The sequence below is a fragment of the Culex pipiens genome, chromosome 2, assembly GCF_016801865.2.
Source record: "Culex pipiens pallens isolate TS chromosome 2, TS_CPP_V2, whole genome shotgun sequence".
Lineage (NCBI taxonomy): Eukaryota > Metazoa > Arthropoda > Insecta > Diptera > Culicidae > Culex > Culex pipiens.
Window position 1 is genome coordinate 208,298,447 of NC_068938.1, and position 23,942 is coordinate 208,322,388.

General features: G+C 35.1%; 2 protein-coding genes across 3 annotated transcripts in view; one reads left to right on the forward strand and one right to left on the reverse strand.

Annotated features, from left to right (window-relative positions):
* Nucleotides 1-23,942, reverse strand: part of LOC120423726 (calpain-11-like) — a 164,227-nt gene that overhangs the window by 5,920 nt on the left and 134,365 nt on the right. Inside the window, exons 4-5 of the mRNA XM_039587631.2 lie at nt 11,429-11,778; nt 11,163-11,365 (exon numbers count right to left, since the gene is read on the reverse strand). Of these exons, the coding sequence (XP_039443565.1) occupies nt 11,163-11,365; nt 11,429-11,778 (553 nt within the window). The remainder of the gene's footprint in view (nt 1-11,162; nt 11,366-11,428; nt 11,779-23,942) is intronic.
* On the forward strand, nt 2,758-8,261 carry LOC120423728 (glycoprotein-N-acetylgalactosamine 3-beta-galactosyltransferase 1-like). Of its 2 annotated transcripts, none has more exons than XM_039587634.2 (4): nt 2,758-3,291; nt 6,813-7,242; nt 7,301-7,527; nt 7,586-8,261. In XM_039587634.2, exons 1-4 carry the CDS (start codon nt 3,243-3,245, stop codon nt 8,224-8,226), a joined length of 1,347 nt encoding a protein of 448 aa, XP_039443568.1. In that variant the 5' UTR covers nt 2,758-3,242; the 3' UTR covers nt 8,227-8,261. The 2 variants fall into 2 exon arrangements, with proteins under 2 accessions (XP_039443568.1, XP_039443569.1); XM_039587635.2 differs by lacking the exon at nt 2,758-3,291 and adding an exon at nt 4,991-5,715.

Consider the following 23,942-nt stretch of genomic DNA (forward strand, 5'->3'; position numbering starts at 1 on the left):
AACTTATGATTACAATACAACTGTACAAGTGTAATTGGCATTTTAACACAGTTTTTCCATGTAAATATTGAAAGTTTGGTTTGTTATTTCAACATTTATAATTTTTTTATTTCTTTGTTTCCTCCGCCAGAGCCGAAGGACAAAAACTTTGAAAAATATTTACATCGGCCTTATTGTTATCACTTGAAGTGAATTTCCCATTTTTTCCGTTTTTGAAAATGTTTGATTTCCTACAGACTTTGCAAGTTCATTACTGGTTGCTGGGATATGGTATTTTCTATTTTTTTATACTGTGAAAATTGTTTTTTTTTCAGTGTCGCCATATCAGCTTTATTTTTTTAAACTTGTCAAATGTCAAATGACAATGTTAAAATGATGAGACTTGTGAAATTATTTGGTCTTTTTATAGAAATATTTTCAAAATTTTCAAATTGAAAAATATAATTTTTAAAAAATTTTAACCAAAATTTGTCTATAGCTTGAAAACGATGCACTTTATGAATAAATGTAGAAAGTAATTTTCGATTCCATATTCGATTGTCCTCTTGAAATATGCCTTATTCAATTCTTAAAGTTTCATCCAGATCAAAAAATAATAAAAAAAAACTCTTATTTCTAGAAAAAAAGTTAAATCCATGTTTATTCTATGGCTGTACTGCAACAGGTTTTTTTGCATATTTAATTGTCAACAACTAATCATAAACAGCAAATAGATCAGGCGTTTCGATTGTACGATAAATTCTGTTAAACAAAAAATCTCAGGTCTATTCTAAGGTGTTTTTTCAATGTATTCAAACTTCAATTTTGTAGATTTACCGAATTCATTCACAGTATTTCCTATAAGAAAAGCAAAAATAGACATTTGAGCACTGGTTAATAATTGCAGCACTTTTTATTAAAAGCTCAAACCAGGTACAATTATTTTTGAAGCTTTAGAAATATTTATTTTTGCCAGATTTTGGAAAAAATGAAGAAATGATCTTTTTAACATGAATTTCCAGGAAATTAAAAATGTTCTAGGATATAGGAAATTATTCTGATCTGGGAATTTGACATTCCACGCCAAAATAAGCCACCATAAAAAATATTTTTTTTTTGAAAAAGTGTTTGTTCCAAATTCGTAAAAAAATAAATCAACAAATTTACCATCTCAATTTTTATCAGTGCACTCTCCCGCGTATGGAGATGCGTTGCGGATGAGCTTAGACGAGCCGAGAGGAATCTTCATGAACTCTCCAAGTAATACAAAAACGCGCGCCTTACCTGATGGCTAAGGTGCCAGGTCATTCGCGAGATGACCTTTCTCCGTAACAACTCAGTGTGTCAACTGTGGCACAACTATGTAATAACGACCTCGCGTTTCTTTCTTCGGTGACTAAGTGTGTAGGTTTTTAAGAAGATGTTTATTAGTAGGAAAATGCGGTTTAGGTGAGGAATTCCCAATGATGCGTTCATCGAGTAGTTGGAGTCGAGATCAACTAATGAGTTTGATCGATTGATTAGAGCTTCGTTTATGACTTGTTCCATTATGGGGGAAGCCACGTGTGGGGCCTTCTCTGGCTGCTGATTTGTTTGTAGTGCAACGTTTGGGTTTAAAATTTTGGTATATCTATTCACACTTCTTTGAAAACAACAAATATTTAATCGGTAAACAACAACCTGTGGCGACTGATGGCTGACGTACTGAAGGTCAATCCTAACACTCACGCTTAAGAGATATTTAAATGAGATAAACGCAAATGGCTGTACACAGTTTCAAATATTTTTAAAACCAATCTTTTTCTATCCAATTTAAAAGTTAAGTTCAGGCCCGTTTCACCTGACCCGTTGCAAAATTGAAACAAGTTAACCCTTCAGTTACGAAGGAGATTACACTGATTATTATCGTAAACGTGCTAACAAGCTAGCTAATCCAAGAGCTAATCGGTGCATTCAACAGCCATCGAAACTCTGTCAAAGTCCGCAACCCCCTTCTAGGAGGTGCATACTCCGGTCACGACACTGACGTAATTGGGCAGCGGAATTCTTCACTTTATTCGATTTTAAACCCAACTCTTTAAAACGAGACACAATCAGTCAAGGTCGACCGGGTGTCATCTTAGCTATATAGTTGCAACGAGGTGTCCGGGATCCTTTGAACAAAATAACCATATTCAACCCTAGGAACAGCGATGAATACGTTAAAATCAGCGGTATCGATGGCTGAAGTGGGTGTCGCGAGAGGGATGAGCGGGTGGCCAATCACAACTCTCCATAACCGATTGCTAATCATGATGTTATCCATAATTCAGTTACTAGCTGTTGGGCTGAAGTAAGTGGGGGGGACATCGTGACATCGCGACATCGCGACAACAACGGCTAATATTTTATAACGCTGGTGTGGACAGTGTGTGAGATGTGGTCAAAATATACTTTGAAATTAAAAAAATAAATTAAATTACTTGTCTTCTTACAATTTAAAACACTTACTTTTATCAACTATTGGCATGAATTTTTTATTTTTTTGATTCGCTAAACATATTTAATATGTTTTGATGGAAGATAGCAGTTTAAAGTTTTAAAACATTCTGTAATGATTTTTCAAGTATGCTCAACTGCTGTTACTACAAAAATTTAGTCAAATATCACAAAAATTTCCAACTATCCTCCTATTTAGTCACATAGTCGCAGAGGGCAAATCTGTTCATCAACTTCGACCTATTCACATCTTTTTACAAAACGGATTGCGGCTCCCTACTTTGCGCGCGCGCACTTCAACGATTCAATCATGTGTTTGGCAAAGAGAAGAGACCTCGCAGGAAGAAGGCTCTAACAGCTCACACTGTAGTAGATATCTTCTTCATTTGGGTTCCGACCGTTGGTCGGGACGGTTTGAAAATCGAAGTTTGTTTTGTCGGAAACGTGAGGGATGGGTTTATCGTAAAGTTGCTGCTGCTGCTGAAGAAGTCGCGAGTTTAATTAAAAGGTTGACAATGTGCGATCATGCAAGTGTCATTGGGAGGTGCAAAAACAACGGCCTCTGGGGCGCTCACTGGAGGTGACGAACAAACGCTCGATGGGCTGGGGCTGGCAGAAGCTGGAGTGACATGGTTAATTGAAAACGTATAAAAGTGATGTGATGAAATTGTGATGAATCAATAGGAGGATACGGAAGGTTGCGGTGCTAATGAGCAAAATGTTAATGAAGTTTGGTGTGGTGCGAGACATAGTGTTCATTATAGTATTTAAAAGTGAAGAGAAGTATGCAAACAGCAGACAAAATGGATAAAAGTAAAATTGGTATACCTAAACGTAAGTTTGAAAACAATGTATTAAAAAGTGATAAGATAAAAACCATTATAGTTCAAAATTAGGTTTAAAATATTAAGCCCTATTTTTAAAATTTTGAGACAAAAAGAGTCAACAATATATGACTACAGAAGCAAATTTGAAAAAATTTCAGTGAATTGATGTTTTTAACTCCTTAAGTTTTACTTATTTTTCGATTTGTGATACCAAAACTAATGTTTATAAGCATGCCAAGAAGTTCCCAATTTTACATAAGGCCGTTACAAATAGGAAGGAAGGTCAAAAAACTATAAATCGTTAGCAATGGCATGAACATTTCAATGAAAACAGTGTTGTAAAATGCATTACACAGTGGTACTGTTGTTTGCCAATCGTTAGTTTTCAAAAAATAGTATTTAGGAAAAAAAAATTTGCGAACAGAAAACTTTTTGGTGGAACTGAATATTGAAATTTCCTTTAAAATAACATATTTATAAAATGGCTCAATTCTGCTAAAAAGGCATTTTTAATGATAGTTTTTGAATTTTTGAAGATTTTTGAGAAATATTTTTGTTGCTACTAATCTAATCTAATCTACTCGAACACAAGCGCAGCCAGTCCGAAGAAAGCATTCTGGAAGAACTTGCGGTTAGATTACTCCCCAAGGCCATTCTTGTCAATATTAATAATTGCAGTACATCCGAGTTACCCCCGAAAATGTATAGCAAAAATTAAAGCGGCCAGGCCTACTACGCTGCATTAACCGCAGAGACAGATTCTGTGAACGGATCACATTTCACAGAATAATCAGGGGAGGAAGGATGCGTGGACATACCGTACCAAACGCTCCGAATCAGTTAGGTGTGGTGTGTAAGTGTAAATTGATAAATCATTATATTTTTATGGGGGAAGGGGAAATGGGAAAATTGGGGTTGGAAAATCGGGATTGGGAAATGGAAAAGTGGGAAAAGGGGAGGAGCGTCTATTTAATTTATAATATTATAATATAGGGGAATATTACAAATAATGATGGAAAGCTCTCACCAAGAAACAGCAAATCTTCAAAAACACAGCAAGGTGGTGTTCCGATAGTCTGACCCCAGGATCTTGACAGGACACAACAAATATTTCTGGATGTTTCGCTGATTCAACTTGCACATCCAGGATGATTGAATAAACTCTACCACAGTCTCTTAAAAAGGCATCCGTCGTATCCTCCTATTGATTTGATGGCGATCAGTTCCGCTCAGGTAACGGCCTCCTCCAGCTTGGTTAAACCCTTCCACTTGCTTTTCGTGTTCCTAATCCTTGGCAGTTCCGAACGATTTATTGAATTTTCAACGAAATTCACTTCGACAGCGACAATCAGAAACAAAATTCCCTTTCAGCACAAAAATCCTTATAAAAGAATGTATATAAACAAAAAAAAAAGAAATTGGCAAAAATGACGCGGAGTGAAAAACTTTTCCAACCGTCAGCACCGGTTGCTGCGATCGATGGATTTGTCAAAATGTCAAAGTTTTATTTATTTTGAACATTTTCGTCATTTGGACTTTTTTATCATTTTGGTCATGTTTGTCATTTCAGTAATTTTGATTATTTAGGTTATTTTATCCTTTTATAATTTTGTTTTTTTTTTTGTGTCATTCTGGTGATTATGATTATTTTGGTACATTATTAGGTAGATTTTGTCATTTTGATTATTTTGATATTTGAGAAATGTTTTTTTTGCTACATGATTTTTCTGTGTAATTTTGAAAATTAAAAAATTTAGGCTTTGCAAATACGGCGTGTTTTTTTGAACAATGTTTTCAAGAATAAATAGTCATCATTACATTTAAAAGTGTCTCATAGGAATTTTTATTTTTTCCGTGTTTAGGAGGTCATTTTGAGCAACTTTTGTTCTACGAAAAACTTCACTTTTCTTGTAGAATGTTTTTCTTGTGTTATTTTTAGTAATTCAATTTCTTGATTAGTTTATCTTGTGTTTTTGATAGTATTTGGCTTATTTTACCACCTCCTATCATTACATTTTGCCTATCTATTTTTTCATGTTTTTACAGTCACTTTTGCAATTTTTTGCATGTTTATCACATTTTGTACTATAGAATAGCACCATTATCATTTAAATTGTAAAAAAGCGTAGAGGCATAGTCTGGTACACTACAAAAATTACTGCATACTTCTTTTTACGAAAAAAACGAAAACGAAACTATTGGCACTACGCCCCCCGGGGCATGGCCTTCCTCTAACGTGGGATTTCTGCTCCAGCGCCTCTGACGAGACAGGAGAAACCGGGACCGACGTTTTACTTCACCATCCGATAGAAGCTCAGTGGATAAGGTGGGAATCGAACCCGCGTCTCATAGCATCATCGGGATCGGCAGCCGAAGCCGCTACCCCTGCGCCACGAGACCCACACTTCTTTTTACATAATACATAGAAAAAGTAAGTAAGAAACACAGGCAAAGTTGACTAAAAAACCATTTTCAAAAACACTGGCAATGTTACATAACACAAGTCAAATTTCTAACCCTAAAATTTTCTAAAATTTTAAGAGTTGAGAGTGAAGAATGATCAAAACACCACCATAAACTTGTTTTGCCTGAAAACACACACATATTTTCAATATCTAAGCAAATAAAATTAAACAAAAATGTCCTCTCCAATTTTTTTGAATAAGACAAAGGCATTGTCAGCAGAACAAATTTCATATAAAATAAGAAAAATTTTGATTCGTGCGTTAAATTCAGTATAAAATGCAGTATAAATCAATAATATTACAAACAAAATTAGTTTAACGAATTTCTGATAAAATTACGACTTTATCACAATTTTACCTACTATATATAAAAATATATTTTATTTACTAAATACAAAAAAAAATATTTTTATTCTTAAAAGCTATATAAACAACCTAAGTAATATTCAAAAAAAAAAATTAATCCTATCAATGTCACGCCGGTTTACGGTTTGATTCCATATTTGACAAAATTCAGTTAAAACTAATTTTCAAAATTTTTAGCGATTTGCAACCCTTAAAAAAGCTATTTCATGTGTCATTTTGCACATTTTGATGACACACTAATTACATCCTTTGGCAAGTTTCCTGAACTGTTTTCAAAAAGTTCCCAATAAATAATGAAACAAATTAAACCTGTTAACCATTGAAAACTGAGAATTTTCCTATGAGATACATTTGAAAGCAACGATGACTATTTTTCCTTCTAAAGGTTGCCCAAAAACACACCGTGAAATACATTATGCCTCGCTTACATTTTCAAACGGTCCTATGTACATATGAAAACCATGGCGCATTTGTTGTTTTGGTTAAGTAATCTAGATAATAAATTATTAATAAATTAATCAAGTAATAAGTTCAAACAGAGTTTTAACAGAATTTAGTCGTGTTTTTTTCTGTCTTACTGGACACAATAAAAGACGATATAAAAACAGAAAAATGGCTGCAACAGCTTTTGCGTTCTACAAATTATTTTCGTGACTTAATTTTTATGACGAGTTATTTTTGTGGTTAATTTTTCCAGGAAACCTCCCCATCTCCCGCAAACACATCCTGTTTCTTTTTGCCATCACGGTGGCATGTATGTTTATCCTGCTCTCGGTGCTACAATCTGAACCATACGGAGTCCCCACCGGACATGGCCAGCTGGACATTAGTGAACCCCTCTCCGACAGCAAGGTAAATCTCTCCGAAGCAGTTCGTGTCCTGTGCTGGGTCATGACCACACCGGCCAACCATGCGTCCAAAGCTGTTCACGTCAAGCGAACTTGGGGCAGGAGATGCAACAAGTTGCTGTTGATGAGCTCCGCCGAGGATAAAGAGTTGGGAACGATTGCTCTGCCAGTTGGTGAAGGCAGGGAAGGTCTGTGGAACAAGTCGCGCGAAGCGTTCCGGTATGCTTACGAACATCACCTGGAGGAATACGATTGGTTCTTGAAGGCTGACGATGATACGTATGGGATGTTGACTTTGGTACAAGAACACCTTTATGAATTATTTTAAATATTTCAGTTACGTCATCCTGGAGAACCTGCGTTATTTCCTGTACCCATTTTCGCCAGAATTTCCAATTTATTTTGGAAGCAAATTCCGATATCCCGAGTACGTCAAGCAAGGTTACTTCTCCGGTGGAGCTGGTTACGTACTGAGCAGAGAAGCCTTGAAGCGATTCGTTGAGCAGGCTCTTCAAGGATCGAAAAATTGTACCACTGCGTTCGATACGGAAGATTTGGAAATGGGTAACTTCCGTTTTTAACACTGTTGGAAGATATTGCAATAAAATTAAACTTTTTTCAGGAAGATGCATGGAAAGTGTCAACGTAACTGCCGGCGATTCCCGCGATCTCTTGGGAAGAAAACGCTTCCTCCCGCTGGAACCCATGTTCCACCTGACCACCAACCCAGCAGATGACCCCAACTTTTGGTACAACTACTACTCGTTCTACGAACCATTCTACGGGGATAACTGCTGCTCGGATCTGGCCATCAGCTTCCACTACATCCCTGGTCAGCAAATGCACGTGATGGACTATCTCATCTACGGGTTGCACCCGTACGGAGTCAAGTTCCGCAATCCACCACTGAAGCCAAAGCTGAGCTGGGACGAGGCGAGACTCGTGCCCGGACCATATCCAGTGGAAACTACCACGGTGAATGCCACTGTTGATCTTTCATCTACGGTATCTGCTAGTAGCGAAGAGAGCAGCAGCAGCCAGGCAAATATTGACACTCGAAGTGAGAATTCTACCAGCAGTGAGGCGTCGAATGAAGTTGGAAGTACCAGTAATTCATCATATTTGTTAGAGATTTTTAAAAGATTGCTGGAGAAGCAAGAAATCAATAAAACAAAGGAAGAAGAAATTATAGATAAGATACTTAGTGATAAAGAATTTACGAAAAAACTTTTAGATAAGTTGAAATTGCGCCAAAATGAATAAAACAAAATGTACAATCAGAAACTAAAAAAAGAAAACAATCATTTTATTTATTTGCTGAGAAAATTCTTGACAAATTCGACAAACTGTTTTAAACAGTAAAGCTAGAGCGATCGTTTAATACATTTAAAAAAAAGAACTGAAAAATGTGTTATTAATTTGGCCGATCTTGTGCTTTTTTATTTTTGTATTTTTTTATTTGGCTCAAACTTTGTGACATTGGTTCACCCATACAAGTCTCCATACAATTTTGTCATTTGTCCATACAAATATTGAAGGTAAATATTCCGAAATCTGTATTATTTGATAACATTTTCTGATCGATTTGGTATCTTCAGCAAAGTTGCAATACTGAGGTGAAAGACTATTTAGAAACATACAGAAATATACATACATGAATAATTTTTTGCTCGTTTTAAATGAACTTTTCTAACATAAATAAATTTTTGAAACTTTAGCGACATTTTCAGATCTTTACAATAAAAATTCAAATAAAAATAAGTAAAGTTTTGAAATCAAGCTCTACTTTTGAAAGGGTTTACCAACAGATAATTTTCCTTATTTCATAGTTTAGCCCAAATTATAAACTTTTTGAATTATTTTCATTGAAAAGACCAGAAATTTAGCAAAAATGGACATTTAAAATTCTCTTCTCTGCGTTTGCGTGAAAAAAACATCGAAGCACGCAAAAAACATTCTCAATTTTTATTTGTTTTTGACAAATCTATTTTAATTTTTTAGAAAACTAATGATTGCATAACAACTGAGCTTGTGTAAAATGTATTTTAAATCACTTTTTTTTATTCAAATGTTGAAAATATGGCTTGTTTTTTCAATTTTTATATTTTTTTTTGCCTTCCCCTTGACTTCGACCGAGGGACAATTTTTTTTTAAATATTTGCATTGGCCTTAGGTGATACTCAGAAAAAAATATAACCCGATTTTCAAAAATCTACAGACAACAATGTAGGAAATTTTCTGAATTTTTGAAAAATATTTTTTCAGCGATGCTTTTTTCATGAAGTATTTTCAAAATGCAAAAAAAATATGGTAAGAAAACTAAAATGTCATCCTAAAAGTATCTATAACTTGATAACGGTACCTTCATTTCATCTAAAATATATAGAATAATTTTCGATTGCAAATTTGATTTTGCGTCAAATTTTTATCGATTTTCTAATAATTGGTTGCCCATGATTTGGATTTTTTTTTTAAACAAATTCAAAATCTTATCATAGAATTTTTCAAACATTTACATATGATCATCCCAAAATTGTGTGAAGACTTGTATTGAAAATTATAATTGTGCAAATTTGCTACTACTCTGTCTGTTTTTCCGCTGTAATCAGAAATCAGAGGTCCAAAATTTTCGGAAATTTTCTGAACACAAAAATCTAAAATTGAAAAACTGCATTTTTTTTGGTTGAAATCAAACATATCTCGAAAACGGTGCACGTGTTCAAATATTTTGTAAATTACATTTCGATTGCATTGCAATTCTATTGTATATAAAAATTTGTTCTTTTTGGCTTAAAAGTTGCTAGTTTTTGTCCCCTAGAATGTACAAAATAAACTAGAAAAACAAAAGAATACGGATTTAGGGAACGAGATTGCTGTAAAAATTTTAGATAAGCTCTTAATATTTAATTGACGATATCCTGTCAACTATTGGTTCGATTCGCAGAGTTAAACAATGAAACAATTTGGAAATTTTCATATAATTTCGATTAAATAATTTTGTAAGTTTGTTGAATCAGGCTTTACTATTAAACTCAAACTACATTGATAAACATTCGAAAAATGACTACAATAGTAAAACAATATTTTGGACTTAACAAGTAGACAACTGATTAAATCTAAATTAAAAAAAAAACAGAATTCATAATAATACTCCTTAATACTGCATTTGGTATCTTTAAAACTGCGGGAACTATCGATATTATATTTTTATTCATCCCCTAAGTTACTATTTCCATAAATATTTACAACAAAATATGACAATTTTTATAATCAAATTATTTCAGGAGTGGGTCCATAGTTCAACAATTTTGGAATAAGAAGACATCAGCTTCTTTGGATGCTGTGTACCCTTAAATGAATCTAGTTATCAACAGACCCCAACATCTCCTATCCCTCACAGCTCTTTTCAGCTAAAGCTTCGATTGCATACTTTCAGGCCTTTTCCACATTCAACTATTTCGAACCACTTTAGCTCTCCATTTGGCTAGCAGCGCCGTAACGAGATTCAAACACAACCCCATTAAAATGGTACACTTTATGGCCACAGCAAATATAAAAATAATTTATCGACCTGGCGCGTCCAGGCGAAAAGTCTCACGCGGCTTTGCAGCACTCTGGGAGAAGGCGAAAAATAAAACACATTATTACCCCTTCGATGGTGACAAATCCAAACACCACCGGACCCGATTGGAACAGCGTTACAAGACTAAATGATGCTATTAGATTGAAATTAGCTTGTTTGGCCAGTTTAGGATGCGGAGCGGTTGCTCGGCGGGGGCGTCCTCACCTCACCTATTGACACCGGTTGGCGAATAAGGGGGAATGGATTTATCGGCGCCATTAGCGTGTATTGGATTGCGACAAATAGGTGTCACCGCGTGGACCTTTTACATCTGTAGTAGCTTCTGGCGAAACCTCGGGGATCACTGGGGTGCCTGTTGAACTGGGAAAGGTGGTGTTTGGTCGTAAATTGTGGTGTTTGGACCTTCTGTGACAAATTTGTACGAAACTAGATCCCGTTTGGTTTGTTCTGAGTCATGCTCTATAAAAGCAATAAAATTCCAGAAGTCACAGAACGAGCCTACCACGAACCAAAACTGGTTCACTTTCGATTTAGATTGGCAATAAATTACAGCGATTATCGATCAGTGGCCCCGGCGAGGGCCCCGCGGGCAATGGTGGTATAGCTCTTAACTCACTTGAACATTCCACAGTAACCGTTGGAGGTATCGAACGTCTGCTCCGGAGGAACAACCCTTTCCAGTAGCCTTGGCAGCTGTGACAAACACCCGAGGGCAGCTAGCAGGCTGGGATCACCCGGTCCGACCGGTTCCGGAAGCTCCCGTGCCGTCAACGGAGTCCCCGGTGGAGAGATGCGAAACTGAGGTCGTCCGCACATGTCCTACAAAGAATAATTTGAGTTCAATAACTCCACTCAAAATCAATCCCAATCCCCAGAACTCACATGCGGTCTCATCCACACAATCTGCTTCTTCTTCGAGAGCGTCCGCGTGGTCGGTGGAAATTCCAGATCTTCGTGCAGTCCACCCGGTCCGCGGGTCACCAGCCCTCCGTTCATCCCACCCCCATTGAGCAGTCCGCCGTTGACGCCCCCGTTGCCGATGCCGTTGTGCCCGTTGATCCCATTGTGGTGGTGGCGCCCGTTCGGGATGGTAGTGCCACCGTTGAGGGTGTGCCCGTTGCCGATGCCATTCGTCGAGATGATTTCGGTTGAGCGGGGTCGAGACAGCGTCGAGGGCGTGTGGTCTACCGTGGTGCCGCCGTTCATCCAGGAGCGCACCTTCGGGATACCGTCTGGAAAACAGAAGATTTTTTTTAGAAAGCTGAATAGAATGTAGGAAAACGGCAGGTAATTCCATCGTGCACATAATGTTGGCATTTTAGAACTTTGACGTTCAGTTACAGCTGATAAAGTGTGTTCATTATTTCAATATTAAAAAGCAGCAAATTGGATGGAAAGAGTACTTAACCTGCCAATTATATTTGTTTTTTTTTCATAAAGTTGAAAAATCACTTAAATCACATAAAAATAAAAAGATTCTTAAAAGCTGATAGATCATTTTTAAGCAATTCTCTACGAAATAGACATTTTCAAATATTATTTGTTGTGTTTTTTTATCTGTCAGATGTTTCTAAGCATTTCGAAAATACAAACATGGGACCATCCATAAACCACGTGGACACTTTTTTGGAAACCTCAACCCCCCCCCACCCTTCTTCGTTGACAATTGCCCATACAAAAAAAAAATTATGGACCGTGGACAATCGACATACCCCCCTCCCCCCCTCCTAAAGTATCCACGTGGTTTATGGATGGTCCCCATGGTCCCTTTTATGAAGAAAAAACAACGCACAAAAAAATAAAATAAATAATAAATTACGGTATTTAATTTGCATTCGAAAACAAACTTTTCAATTTCTTTTAACAAAATGTACCGTTCTCAAGTTACAACCCCTTTTGAGTATTAATTTTCGATTTCCGTTGTTTCTTTAATTTAAAAAATACTTCTCCCTCTGCGACTTTAAAATTGGTTTGGTTTGAATTTCACACTTAGATTTTTTTTACCGAATTCGGTAGTTGAAAAATCGGTAAAGTTTAGATCAAAAATTCATCAAAAAAATGTCAAAAAAAACTACCGAATTTCGGTAGTGCGAAGAACAATAATGAACTTTGCTACCGAATTCTGGTAAGTTTTTACCGAATTCGGTAATTTTCAGTTTACTGAACTGTGAAGCAGTTGAAAATTCGGTAATCTTTACCGAATTCGGTAAAAAAAATCTAAGTGTGTATTTTGGGTGGAAAACTTTATGCGAAAAAAAGTGAAAAAGCGATGGGTTATTATGTATGATGTAACATTTTTTCTGCAATTTAAACTGGTACAAATTTTATCTAGGGTTTAAAAAAACTTTACACGTATAAAAAAATAAATAAAAAGGTGTTTATTTGAAAATCATTTTTTAGTGACAACAAAACTTCACCTTTCAGTTTTGTTTGGTGTAGTCCTCATTAGTGTGGTTCACGGATATATTTCGAAAATTTTCGAGCACTCGGGCCCCAAATCTAGCCTGAACATTTGAGCTTATTTGGTTAAGGTTTAGCAGGTCCACTCTTGAACTTTGAATGAAATTTCAATCAATTTAATTTAATATTTTTAACACTTCGTCGAGGATGTTTCCATAAACTTGATGTTTTTTTCTCACCTTAAAGATTTCTTATAGGTTATTTGGACATACCGAACGTCAAAAAAGTTTCATTTTTTTTAAATGCAGAATTATGAATTATCTTTTTTTCGCTGATTAACTTCTCTAATGCTTATGAGAGGAGGAAAAAAACAAAATAATCAAAATATCAAAATTTTTTTATTGTTTTGGTTTTGTTTATAAACAATGTTTATCTACGAAATGTGACAGATCATTTTGTGGCGCTTGGTGATTTTGTTGTAGATTTAGTAAAGCAATCGATTTTTTATTTTGCATTCATTTTACAGATTTTTCGTACATGCCAGAGAGTTTGTTTCTAATTTCTCTTTTAATGATTGTCAAATGAATTTCGTACGATAAAGATTCTACCATCGCCACCCTTCACGATTACGCTATGTGACTCTTATTATTTGTTAGACACTGAAGAAGTCACATTTCAAAGATTTCCAAGATTTTGCAGGCCAACTTTTATCGATGTCCTATTTTTCATTTTTTTTTTAAATTATTACTTGAAATTGTAGTTTTAATTTAATCCCTTACAAATTCAATTAAATTATAGATTAGAAAGTTGTGAAATAAAGGCTTTAAAAACTATTAACCAAACTCTTTGTACATGTTTTTAGAAAATGTTTTTCGAAAAAATATCAAAATTTCGAAATTTTAATTTAACGGCACATTTTTTTCTAAACTGCTTCCGAAATGGCTATTTGTTTGGACGGCTCGTCGTCACTCGATATCCTTCTGGAACTCGCACCATCGACAACATCAGAGAAAAGCTGTATATTGTAGGAAGCAGCTATACAAAAACTGAAAATTAGTCAAATAATTTTATAATTTTCTTGTTTTTCTTTTAAAGATTTATAAAATATTTTAAATTTACACTAACTAACATTAAAAAAATTATCATGACTTTTTAATAATTCAAATTTTAAGAATTGCAACAAGTGATTATAGCAATATTTTGTAAATTTACATACTTTTTTGAGAACAAGAAACAAATAATTCGAGCATTTTGAATTAGAATTAGACAATTAATCGGCAACCCTGGTTGCCAGATAAATCTGGGAATGCCAGAATTGTAAAGTGTCTGCCAGAATAAAGATTTACCCTTCCCTGTGCCAGATAATCACAGATTTTGCCAGATTTTTCATTTTATGCCCAATTTTGAACCACTTTTTGATTAAAATGAACGAATTTAGCTGAAAATATAAAAATAGATTATGTATTTATTAAAGAAAAAGCAAATTCAATATTTTTGAGGTCATAAAATCAGTCAAACGATCTGGATCCAACAAAACTTTGAATTAATTTATTTTCTCCCTCCTTTTCAACATTCAGAATTGTTAGATTTTTGTCTGCCAGATTTTTCCAGATTTTCAATCGATACTTTGCCAGATTTTTTAAATTTTGAGCTGGTAACCCTGCAATTAATGATAGTTTTAGATTTTTGAAAGTTATGTTTGCTACTTTTATGTAAATTTTATTCGGGGGGATGGCAACCATATTCCGACCAAAGCAAACTGACAACAGTCGACATTAGCACGGTTGTCAAATGAGAGCCCACAATAAAAGCACTAGCTGTCAAATGGTAGCCCATAACAAATCATTGTTTGGGTTTTTGATTTTTAAATTTTCCGCAAAATCGTCGTTTAATTTCCTGAAAATACACGTGAATTGTGTTGCTGATGGCAAGTTCTATCATATTCTTGTAGATTCCATCCCAATATTGGCTGAAAATTCATATCGAAAAAAGTGATTTTTCTGTTTACCTTTTTTTTATTTTGGTCGACAAAACAGTGCGCCCGTACACTGAGAATCGGCATTACATATTTTCCAGTTAGCCTTTACACATTTGCAAGGGACTTTTGAGTTCAACCAGGATAACACACTTCGTGTAACCATAGTAATATGTATAATACTGATTTTCAGTGTTTGTTTTCTGAAATTCCATGATGGCGTCTTCTTCGCTACCCCTGATTTTTTTCATGAATGTAAAAAGGAATTATGGAAAGTGAGGAATCACAAATTTGCATAACTAATTCCAAGATTGTTCGGGTGGACACCAAAAACGGCATCAAAAATTAAAGTGTACGAATAAGAGCACCAAAAGAGCACTGCTTTATTTTGATGTTTGTTTACAGGACGCCGATATATTCAATAATTTTCTGTCGTTAAAAGAATTTTACAACCAAACCTGATTATTGGAATCCAATCCATTTATTTTGTTTAAAGTTGTCTTTGGCAATTATGTGAGCTATATCTATATCCAAAACTTAAATTGTTACTTTTTGCTCTTTGGTCTGACAGCCTTGGTCTGACAGCTCTATCATGGATGTTGGTCTAGAAATGGCGAGGGATAGGACACAGCTACCTCTTGGTAATAAGAGGTTGAATGGAATGAAGAATGTGAGCAGCAATTAGTTTCAATTTTGGAATCACAATTAAACCAAATTCGTTCCCACCATCAGACCAGGAACTATTTCAAGAACACATTGATAGATCACGGGCGCGCCCAAAATAATGCTTGCTGTCTAGTTTTCGTATTGTTTGGTTCTGTACTGACAAATATGATCTATACCGCCACCATAGTTCAATTTCCACAACCAATAATTCATTTTCTCGGGACAAAAAGCAACCTCAAACCACAATAGCCTGGCAAAAATCTATTCTCATTCTCGAACGCCACCCCAAAGGAAGTTGCCAAAAATATAGTGTATTTGCTTAGTTGTTGACATCGAGGTGACTGGCAAGTTCCATTGTTGGCATCTCCCGCTCGAGGAATGCCAGCCAAGACACTGGCTGATGGTGATCTATGCTCTCGTCTATGCCCCGCCAATCGAGCCGGTTCCATATATGTCCACGTGAGCGGGGTTAAACAACTCCTTCATTGTTGCCCGGAACGGTGGGTTGGACTGCTCTGGAACGATCACCTCCAGCGTCGTCTATTGGGAATTGTTGGCATAGAGTTGGCCATTTGACGCCCCATAAATCGTCGTTCAACAATGGGGTTGACTTTTGGACTATCGTCCCACCTATAGATCGTCTGGTGGAGACGACATCGACCTCTTCAAAGTGGTGTGTTTACAGACAATTTACAGACTTGTAAATTTTGAATCATTGGGAAAATTAGGATTAAATTGTTTCGACAACAAATGACTCCACCCATGGACCCATCATTAGCGATTGATAGCCCTTGGTGATTGGACAGTGGGGAATCTCAAACTGTATGACTGGTTAAATTTCATTGAATATTTTATTGATTTATAAATTACTGTTTCAAATTAACTTGCATAAATCGTCGCCGTCGTGCTTACTTGTCGTACGTGCATTTTGGGCCAAATTGAGTTAAGAACGTCATTTTGTGCAGCTCACATTGCCTCACCTTTTGACCTTCACGAATCCCGAAAATACTCCGTGCATTTTTGTCACTTTACATATGAAAGTAGTTTCAATCTTGTCGTGCTATCTTGTCACCCCCTGAAAACTGATGTAAGTGCGACAACTGGCCAAAGAGATTTCAGGTCAGAACGCGTTTGACGCACGTACAAGTTAGACTACCATAAACATTTGTAATTATAACTCGGGACTCCGGCAACCAACTTCAATCAAACTTTGGGACAATGCACAGAATGGTTAGCTAAACAAATCGTATTTGTTATTGTTTACATTGCGTGTCAAAATGAGCTTTGTTAAAAGGTTGGATTTTTATTCAATACTTAGAAATGGAAGTATCTTAAAAAATAATAACTTGGGAAAAGAAAAAAACTTGAATAAAATCCAACATTTTCCCAATGTTCACTGGTTTGAGACCAGTCATAAATAAAATCTACTATGGTTCATTGGCACGCGCCTCTTGCAAACACACGACTAATTTATTCAAATTGATTCCCTCGCGATATTTGAGAACCGTTCCAAAAAAAGACCAATTTTATACCATCCAAAACCTGGGGGGTGCAATGCCCTTTGGGATCACAAATTTTGCCTGCTTTTCGACGGAACGCCGCCCGCCACGGGCCAAGGAAAGTGTAAATCAGCGACCGAGACGCCACACGGCCACACCAATGGAACCCAAACATGCCCTGGCTGGCTGGCTGGCCGGCCACATATACGTAATCGGATGCCAACTGTAAAGTCGAGAAAATAAAGATCGTGACGGAACGGCCGGCGTGGCCGCGTCGTCGTGTGGCGCGCGTGAACACGGTCCAGTGACGTCGCCGGAGTCGTCGGTGAGTCAGTCTGTCAGGGTTGCCGGGTGGGTAGGGTGGTTCTGGAGCAATTCTAGGTTTAGTTTCAGAGTTTAAATATCTAGGGAGAGTTCAAATAGTCCAGGAATCATTGGTCCATGCTCTACCTTTTTAAGGGGACAAGGGAAATTCTCCACGGTATCCTCAATTCAATTTAGCTGGAGCTTGAATGTTTTATGGAGGGTTAGGATTAAGGGGATACGCTCTAAAATATCGTGGATGGACCACCCTACCAAACTTCTCCGAACCACCAACTATCCTCCTCGGTTCGGCGCATTCGATGAAATAATATCTGCCGGTTGGCCGACCAGCATCTACTACTCTTTGCGCCCAGATCGTCGTCGTTGCCGTTGAGTCCAAAGAGATGCCGGCCGCCAAGCTACATTGAAGTCGTAAACCGATGACAATAAGTCAGTAGGTCACGTGGAGAGTAGTTCAGAGATACGTGCGAATGTGAGCCCCAATAAGGCGTTCTCCTCTTAGAGAGGGAAGAGTTTTTACTACGAGGCTAGGGTAGCCTACAAGGGAGGGTTTTCACACCAAAACACGTGAGTGTGGGAAATGTCGCAGAAAATGAAAGTGATTTCTGATTTATGGACTTGGCAGCGTAATTCGATCTGTGATTGTCAGTGCCAGTGCATTGTATCGATACCTTGTGGGACCTGTTGCAATCGGAGTGCAATAGAAGTAGAAAAAAAAGATTAGAACTTGCCCAAGCTCTGATTCCCCCCCCACGAAGCCGTTCGTCATAACTGGCAAACACTTGCAAAAGTGCACCGAAAGACCATGGAAGTAATAAATAAAAACAAAAACAAAAATATTGTGACAATTTTCCCACCGTTGGACAAAAACCAAGATATCGTATTTTAGTATCAACATAAAAATAAACGCTTTACCGGTTTGGCCAAAGGCGGCGACAACAAGCTACGGTGGCAGAAAAATTGTTTGACACTGTAGCGAAATCAAGATCGCGATCGAAATAAACAATATTTGAAACCCGCTCACGTACGATGCAAGAAAGATAGAAACAATGAAATCAAGAACTTGATGAGGATTGAGAATTAAGAACCATACATAAATTTGTGTGCATTTGCTTTGATTTATAATTTTATTAATTCAAATTTTTGTATTTTATTATAATGTTCAAAAAATACTAATCGAAATGAGAAGATCACCAGAATAAACAAAGTGACAAGATGACAAAAATTACCAAAACGACCAAAATGACAAAAACGACCAAAATGATCAAAATGATCGAAATGATCGAAATGACCAAAATGACTTAAATGACCGCAATGACAAAAATTACCAAAATGACTAAAATGACCAAAATGACTTAAATGACCGCAATGACAAAAATTACCAAAATGACCAAAATAACCAAAATGACCAAAATGACCAAAATGACTAAAATGACTAAAATGACCAAAATGACCAAAATGACTAAAATGACCAAAATGACCAAAATGACCAAAATGACTAAAATGATCAAAATGACAAAAATGAACAAAATGAATAAAATGACCAAAATGACCAAAATGACCAAAATGACCAAAATAACCAAAATTACCAAAATGACAAAAATGACCAAAATGACCAAAATGACCAAAATGACCAATATGACCAAAATGACCAAAATGACAAAAATGACTAAAATGACTAAAATGACTAAAATGACCAAAATGACCAATATGACCAAAATGACCAAAATGACAAAAATGACTAAAATGACTAAAATGACCAAAATGACCAATATGACTAAAATGACCAAAATGACAAAAATGATCAAAATGACCAAAATGACCAAAATAACCAAAACGACCAAAATGACCAAAATTACCAAAATTACCAAAATTACCAAAATGACTAAAATGACCAAAATTACCAAAATGACCAAAATTACCAAAATGACGAAAAGCGAGGACGCGGTCAGCGGAAGGTCCGACCCGAGGGGGACGCTCTGGGTGGCGAGCCGGAATGACCAAAATGGCCATAATGACCAAAATGACCAAAATGACCAAAATGACCAAAATGACCAAAATGACCAAAATGACCAAAATGACCAAAATGACCAAAATGACCAAAATGACCAAAATAACCAAAAGACCAAAATGACCAAAATTACCAAAATAACCAAAATGACCAAAATGACCAAAATGACCAAAATGACCAAAATTACCAAAATGACCAAAATGACCAAAATTACCAAAATGACCAAAATTACCAAAATGACTAAAATGACCAAAATGACAAAAATGAACAAAATGAATAAAATGACCAAAATTACTAAAATGACCAAAATAACCAAAATGACCAAAATGACAAAAATGACAAAAATGACAAAAATGACCAAAATGACCAAAATGACCAAAATGACCAAAATGACCAAAATGACCAAAATGACCAAAATGACCAAAATGACCAAAATGACAAAAATGACTAAAATGACTAAAATGACCAAAATGACCAATATGACTTAAATGACCAACATGACAAAAATGATCAAAATGACCAAAATGACCAAAATAACCAAAACGACCAAAATGACCAAAATGACCAAAATGACCAAAATGACCAAAATTACCAAAATTACCAAAATGACTAAAATGACCAAAATGACCAAAATTACCAAAATGACTAAGACCAAAATGGCCATAATGACCAAAATGACCAAAATGACCAAAATGACCAAAATGACCAAAATGACCAAAATGACCAAAATGACCAAAATGACCAAAATGACCAAAATAACCAAAATGACCAAAATGACCAAAATAACCAAAATGACCAAAATGACAAAAATGACCAAAATGACAAAAATGACTAAAATGACTAAAATGACCAAAATGACCAATAAGACTTAAATGACCAAAATGACAAAAATGATCAAAATGACCAAAATGACCAAAATAACCAAAACGACCAAAATGACCAAAATGACCAAAATGACCAAAATGACCAAAATTACCAAAATTACCAAAATGACTAAAATGACCAAAATTACCAAAATGACCAAAATTACCAAAATGACTAAAATGACCAAAATGGCCATAATGACCAAAATGACCAAAATGACCAAAATGACCAAAATGACCAAAATGACCAAAATGACCAAAATAACCAAAAGACCAAAATGACCAAAATGACCAAAATAACCAAAATGACCAAAATGACCAAAATGACCAAAATGACCAAAATGACCAAAATGACCAAAATGACCAAAATGACCAAAATGACCAAAATTACCAAAATGACCAAAATGACCAAAATGACCAAAATTACCAAAATGACCAAAATTACCAAAATGACCAAAATTACCAAAATGACTAAAATGACCAAAATGGCCATAATGACCAAAATGACCAAAATGACCAAAATGAAGAAAATGACCAAAATGACCAAAATGAATAAAATGACCAAAACGACCAAAATGACCAAAATGACCAAAATGACCAAAAGGACCAAAATTACCAAAATGACTAAAATGACCAAAATGACCAAAATGATCAAAATGATCGAAATAATCAAAATGACCAAATTGACCAAAATGACCAAAATGACCAAAATGTTCAAAATGATCACAATGACCAAAATAACCAAAAGACCAAAATGACCATAATGACCAAAATTACCAAATAACCAAAATGACTAGAAAGATCAAAATGACCAAATTGACCAAAATGACCAAAATGACCAAAATGACCAAAATGAACAAAATGACCAAAATGACCAAAATGACCAAAATGACCAAAATGACCAAAATGACCAAAATGACCAAAATGACCAAAATGACCAAAATGACAAAAATGACCAAAATGACCAAAATGACAAAAATGACCAAAATGACAAAAATGACTAAAATGACCAAAATGACCAATATGACTAAAATGACCAAAATGACAAAAATGACCAAAATGACCAAAAAGACCAAAATAACCAAAACGACCAAAATGACCAAAATGACCAAAATGACCAAAATTACCAAAATGACCAAAATGACCAATATGACCAAAATGACCAAAATGACAAAAATGACTAAAATGACTAAAATGACCAAAATGACCAATATGACTTAAATGACCAAAATGACAAAAATGATCAAAATGACCAAAATGACCAAAATAACCAAAACGACCAAAATGACCAAAATGACCAAAATTACCAAAATGACCAAAATTACCAAAATTACCAAAATGACTAAAATGACCAAAATGACCAAAATTACCAAAATGACTAAAATGACCAAAATGACCAAAATGACCAAAATGACCAAAATGACCAAAATGACAAAAATGACAAAAATGACCAAAATGACTAAAATGACCAAAATGACCAAAATGACTAAAATGACCAAAATGACAAAAATGATCAAAATGACCAAAATTACAAAAATTACCAAAATGACTAAAATGACCAAAATGACCAAAATTACCAAAATGACTAAGACCAAAATGGCCATAATGACCAAAATGACCAAAATGACCAAAATGACCAAAATGACCAAAATGACCAAAATGACCAAAATGACCAAAATGACCAAAATGACCAAAATAACCAAAATGACCAAAATGACCAAAATAACCAAAATGACCAAAATGACAAAAATGACCAAAATGACAAAAATGACTAAAATGACTAAAATGACCAAAATGACCAATAAGACTTAAATGACCAAAATGACAAAAATGATCAAAATGACCAAAATGACCAAAATAACCAAAACGACCAAAATGACCAAAATGACCAAAATGACCAAAATTACCAAAATTACCAAAATGACTAAAATGACCAAAATTACCAAAATGACCAAAATTACCAAAATGACTAAAATGACCAAAATGACCAAAATGACCAAAATGACCAAAATGACCAAAATGACCAAAATGACCAAAATGACCAAAATGACCAAAATAACCAAAATGACCAAAATGACCAAAATGACCAAAATAACCAAAATGACCAAAATGACCAAAATGACCAAAATGACCAAAATGACCAAAATGACCAAAATGACCAAAATGACCAAAATTACCAAAATGACCAAAATGACCAAAATGACCAAAATTACCAAAATGACCAAAATTACCAAAATGACCAAAATTACCAAAATGACCAAAATGACCAAAATGACCAAAATGACCAAAATGACCAAAATGACCAAAATGACCAAAATGACCAAAATGACCAAAATGACCAAAATGACCAAAATTACCAAAATGACCAAAATGACCAAAATGACCAAAATTACCAAAATGACCAAAATTACCAAAATGACCAAAATTACCAAAATGACCAAAATGACCAAAATGACCAAAATGACCAAAATGACCAAAATGACCAAAATGAAGAAAATGACCAAAATGACCAAAATGAATAAAATGACCAAAACGACCAAAATGACCAAAATGACCGAAATGACCAAAATGACCAAAATGACCAAAATGACAAAAATGACCAAAATGATCGAAATAATCAAAATGACCAAATTGACCAAAATGACCAAAATGACCAAAATGTTCAAAATGATCACAATGACCAAAATAACCAAAAGACCAAAATGACCATAATGACCAAAATTACCAAATAACCAAAATGACTAGAAAGATCACAATGACCAAATTGACCAAAATGACCAAAATGACCAAAATGACCAAAATGAACAAAATGACCAAAATGACCAAAATGACCAAAATGACCAAAATGACCAAAATGACCAAAATGACCAAAATGACCAAAATGACAAAAATGACCAAAATGACCAAAATGACAAAAATGACCAAAATGACCAAAATGACAAAAATGACTAAAATGACCAAAATGACCAATATGACTAAAATGACCAAAATGACAAAAATGACCAAAATGACCAAAAAGACCAAAATAACCAAAACGACCAAAATGACCAAAATGACCAAAATGACCAAAATTACCAAAATTACCAAAATGACTAAAATGACCAAAATTACCAAAATGACCAAAATTACCAAAATGACTAAAAGACCAAAATGGCCATAATGACCAAAATGACCAAAATGACCAAAATGACCAAAATGACCAAAATGACCAAAATGACCAAAATGACCAAAATGACCAAAATGACCAAAATGACCAAAATAACCAAAAGACCAAAATGACCAAAATGACCAAAATAACCAAAATGACCAAAATGACCAAAATGACCAAAATTACCAAAATAACTAAAATGACCAAAATGACCAAAATGACCAAAATGACCAAAATGACCAAAATGACCAAAATGACCAAAATGATAAAAATGACCAAAATGACCAAAAAGACAAAAATGACCAAAATGACCAAAATGACCAAAATGACCAAAACGACCAAAATGACCAAAATGACCAAAATGACCAAAAAAAACAAAATGACCAAAATAATTAAAAGGACCGAAATTACCATAATGACCTAAATGACTAAAATGACCAAAATGACAAAAATTAATAAAATGACAAAAATGACCAAAATGACCAAAATGATCAAAATTACAAAAATTAA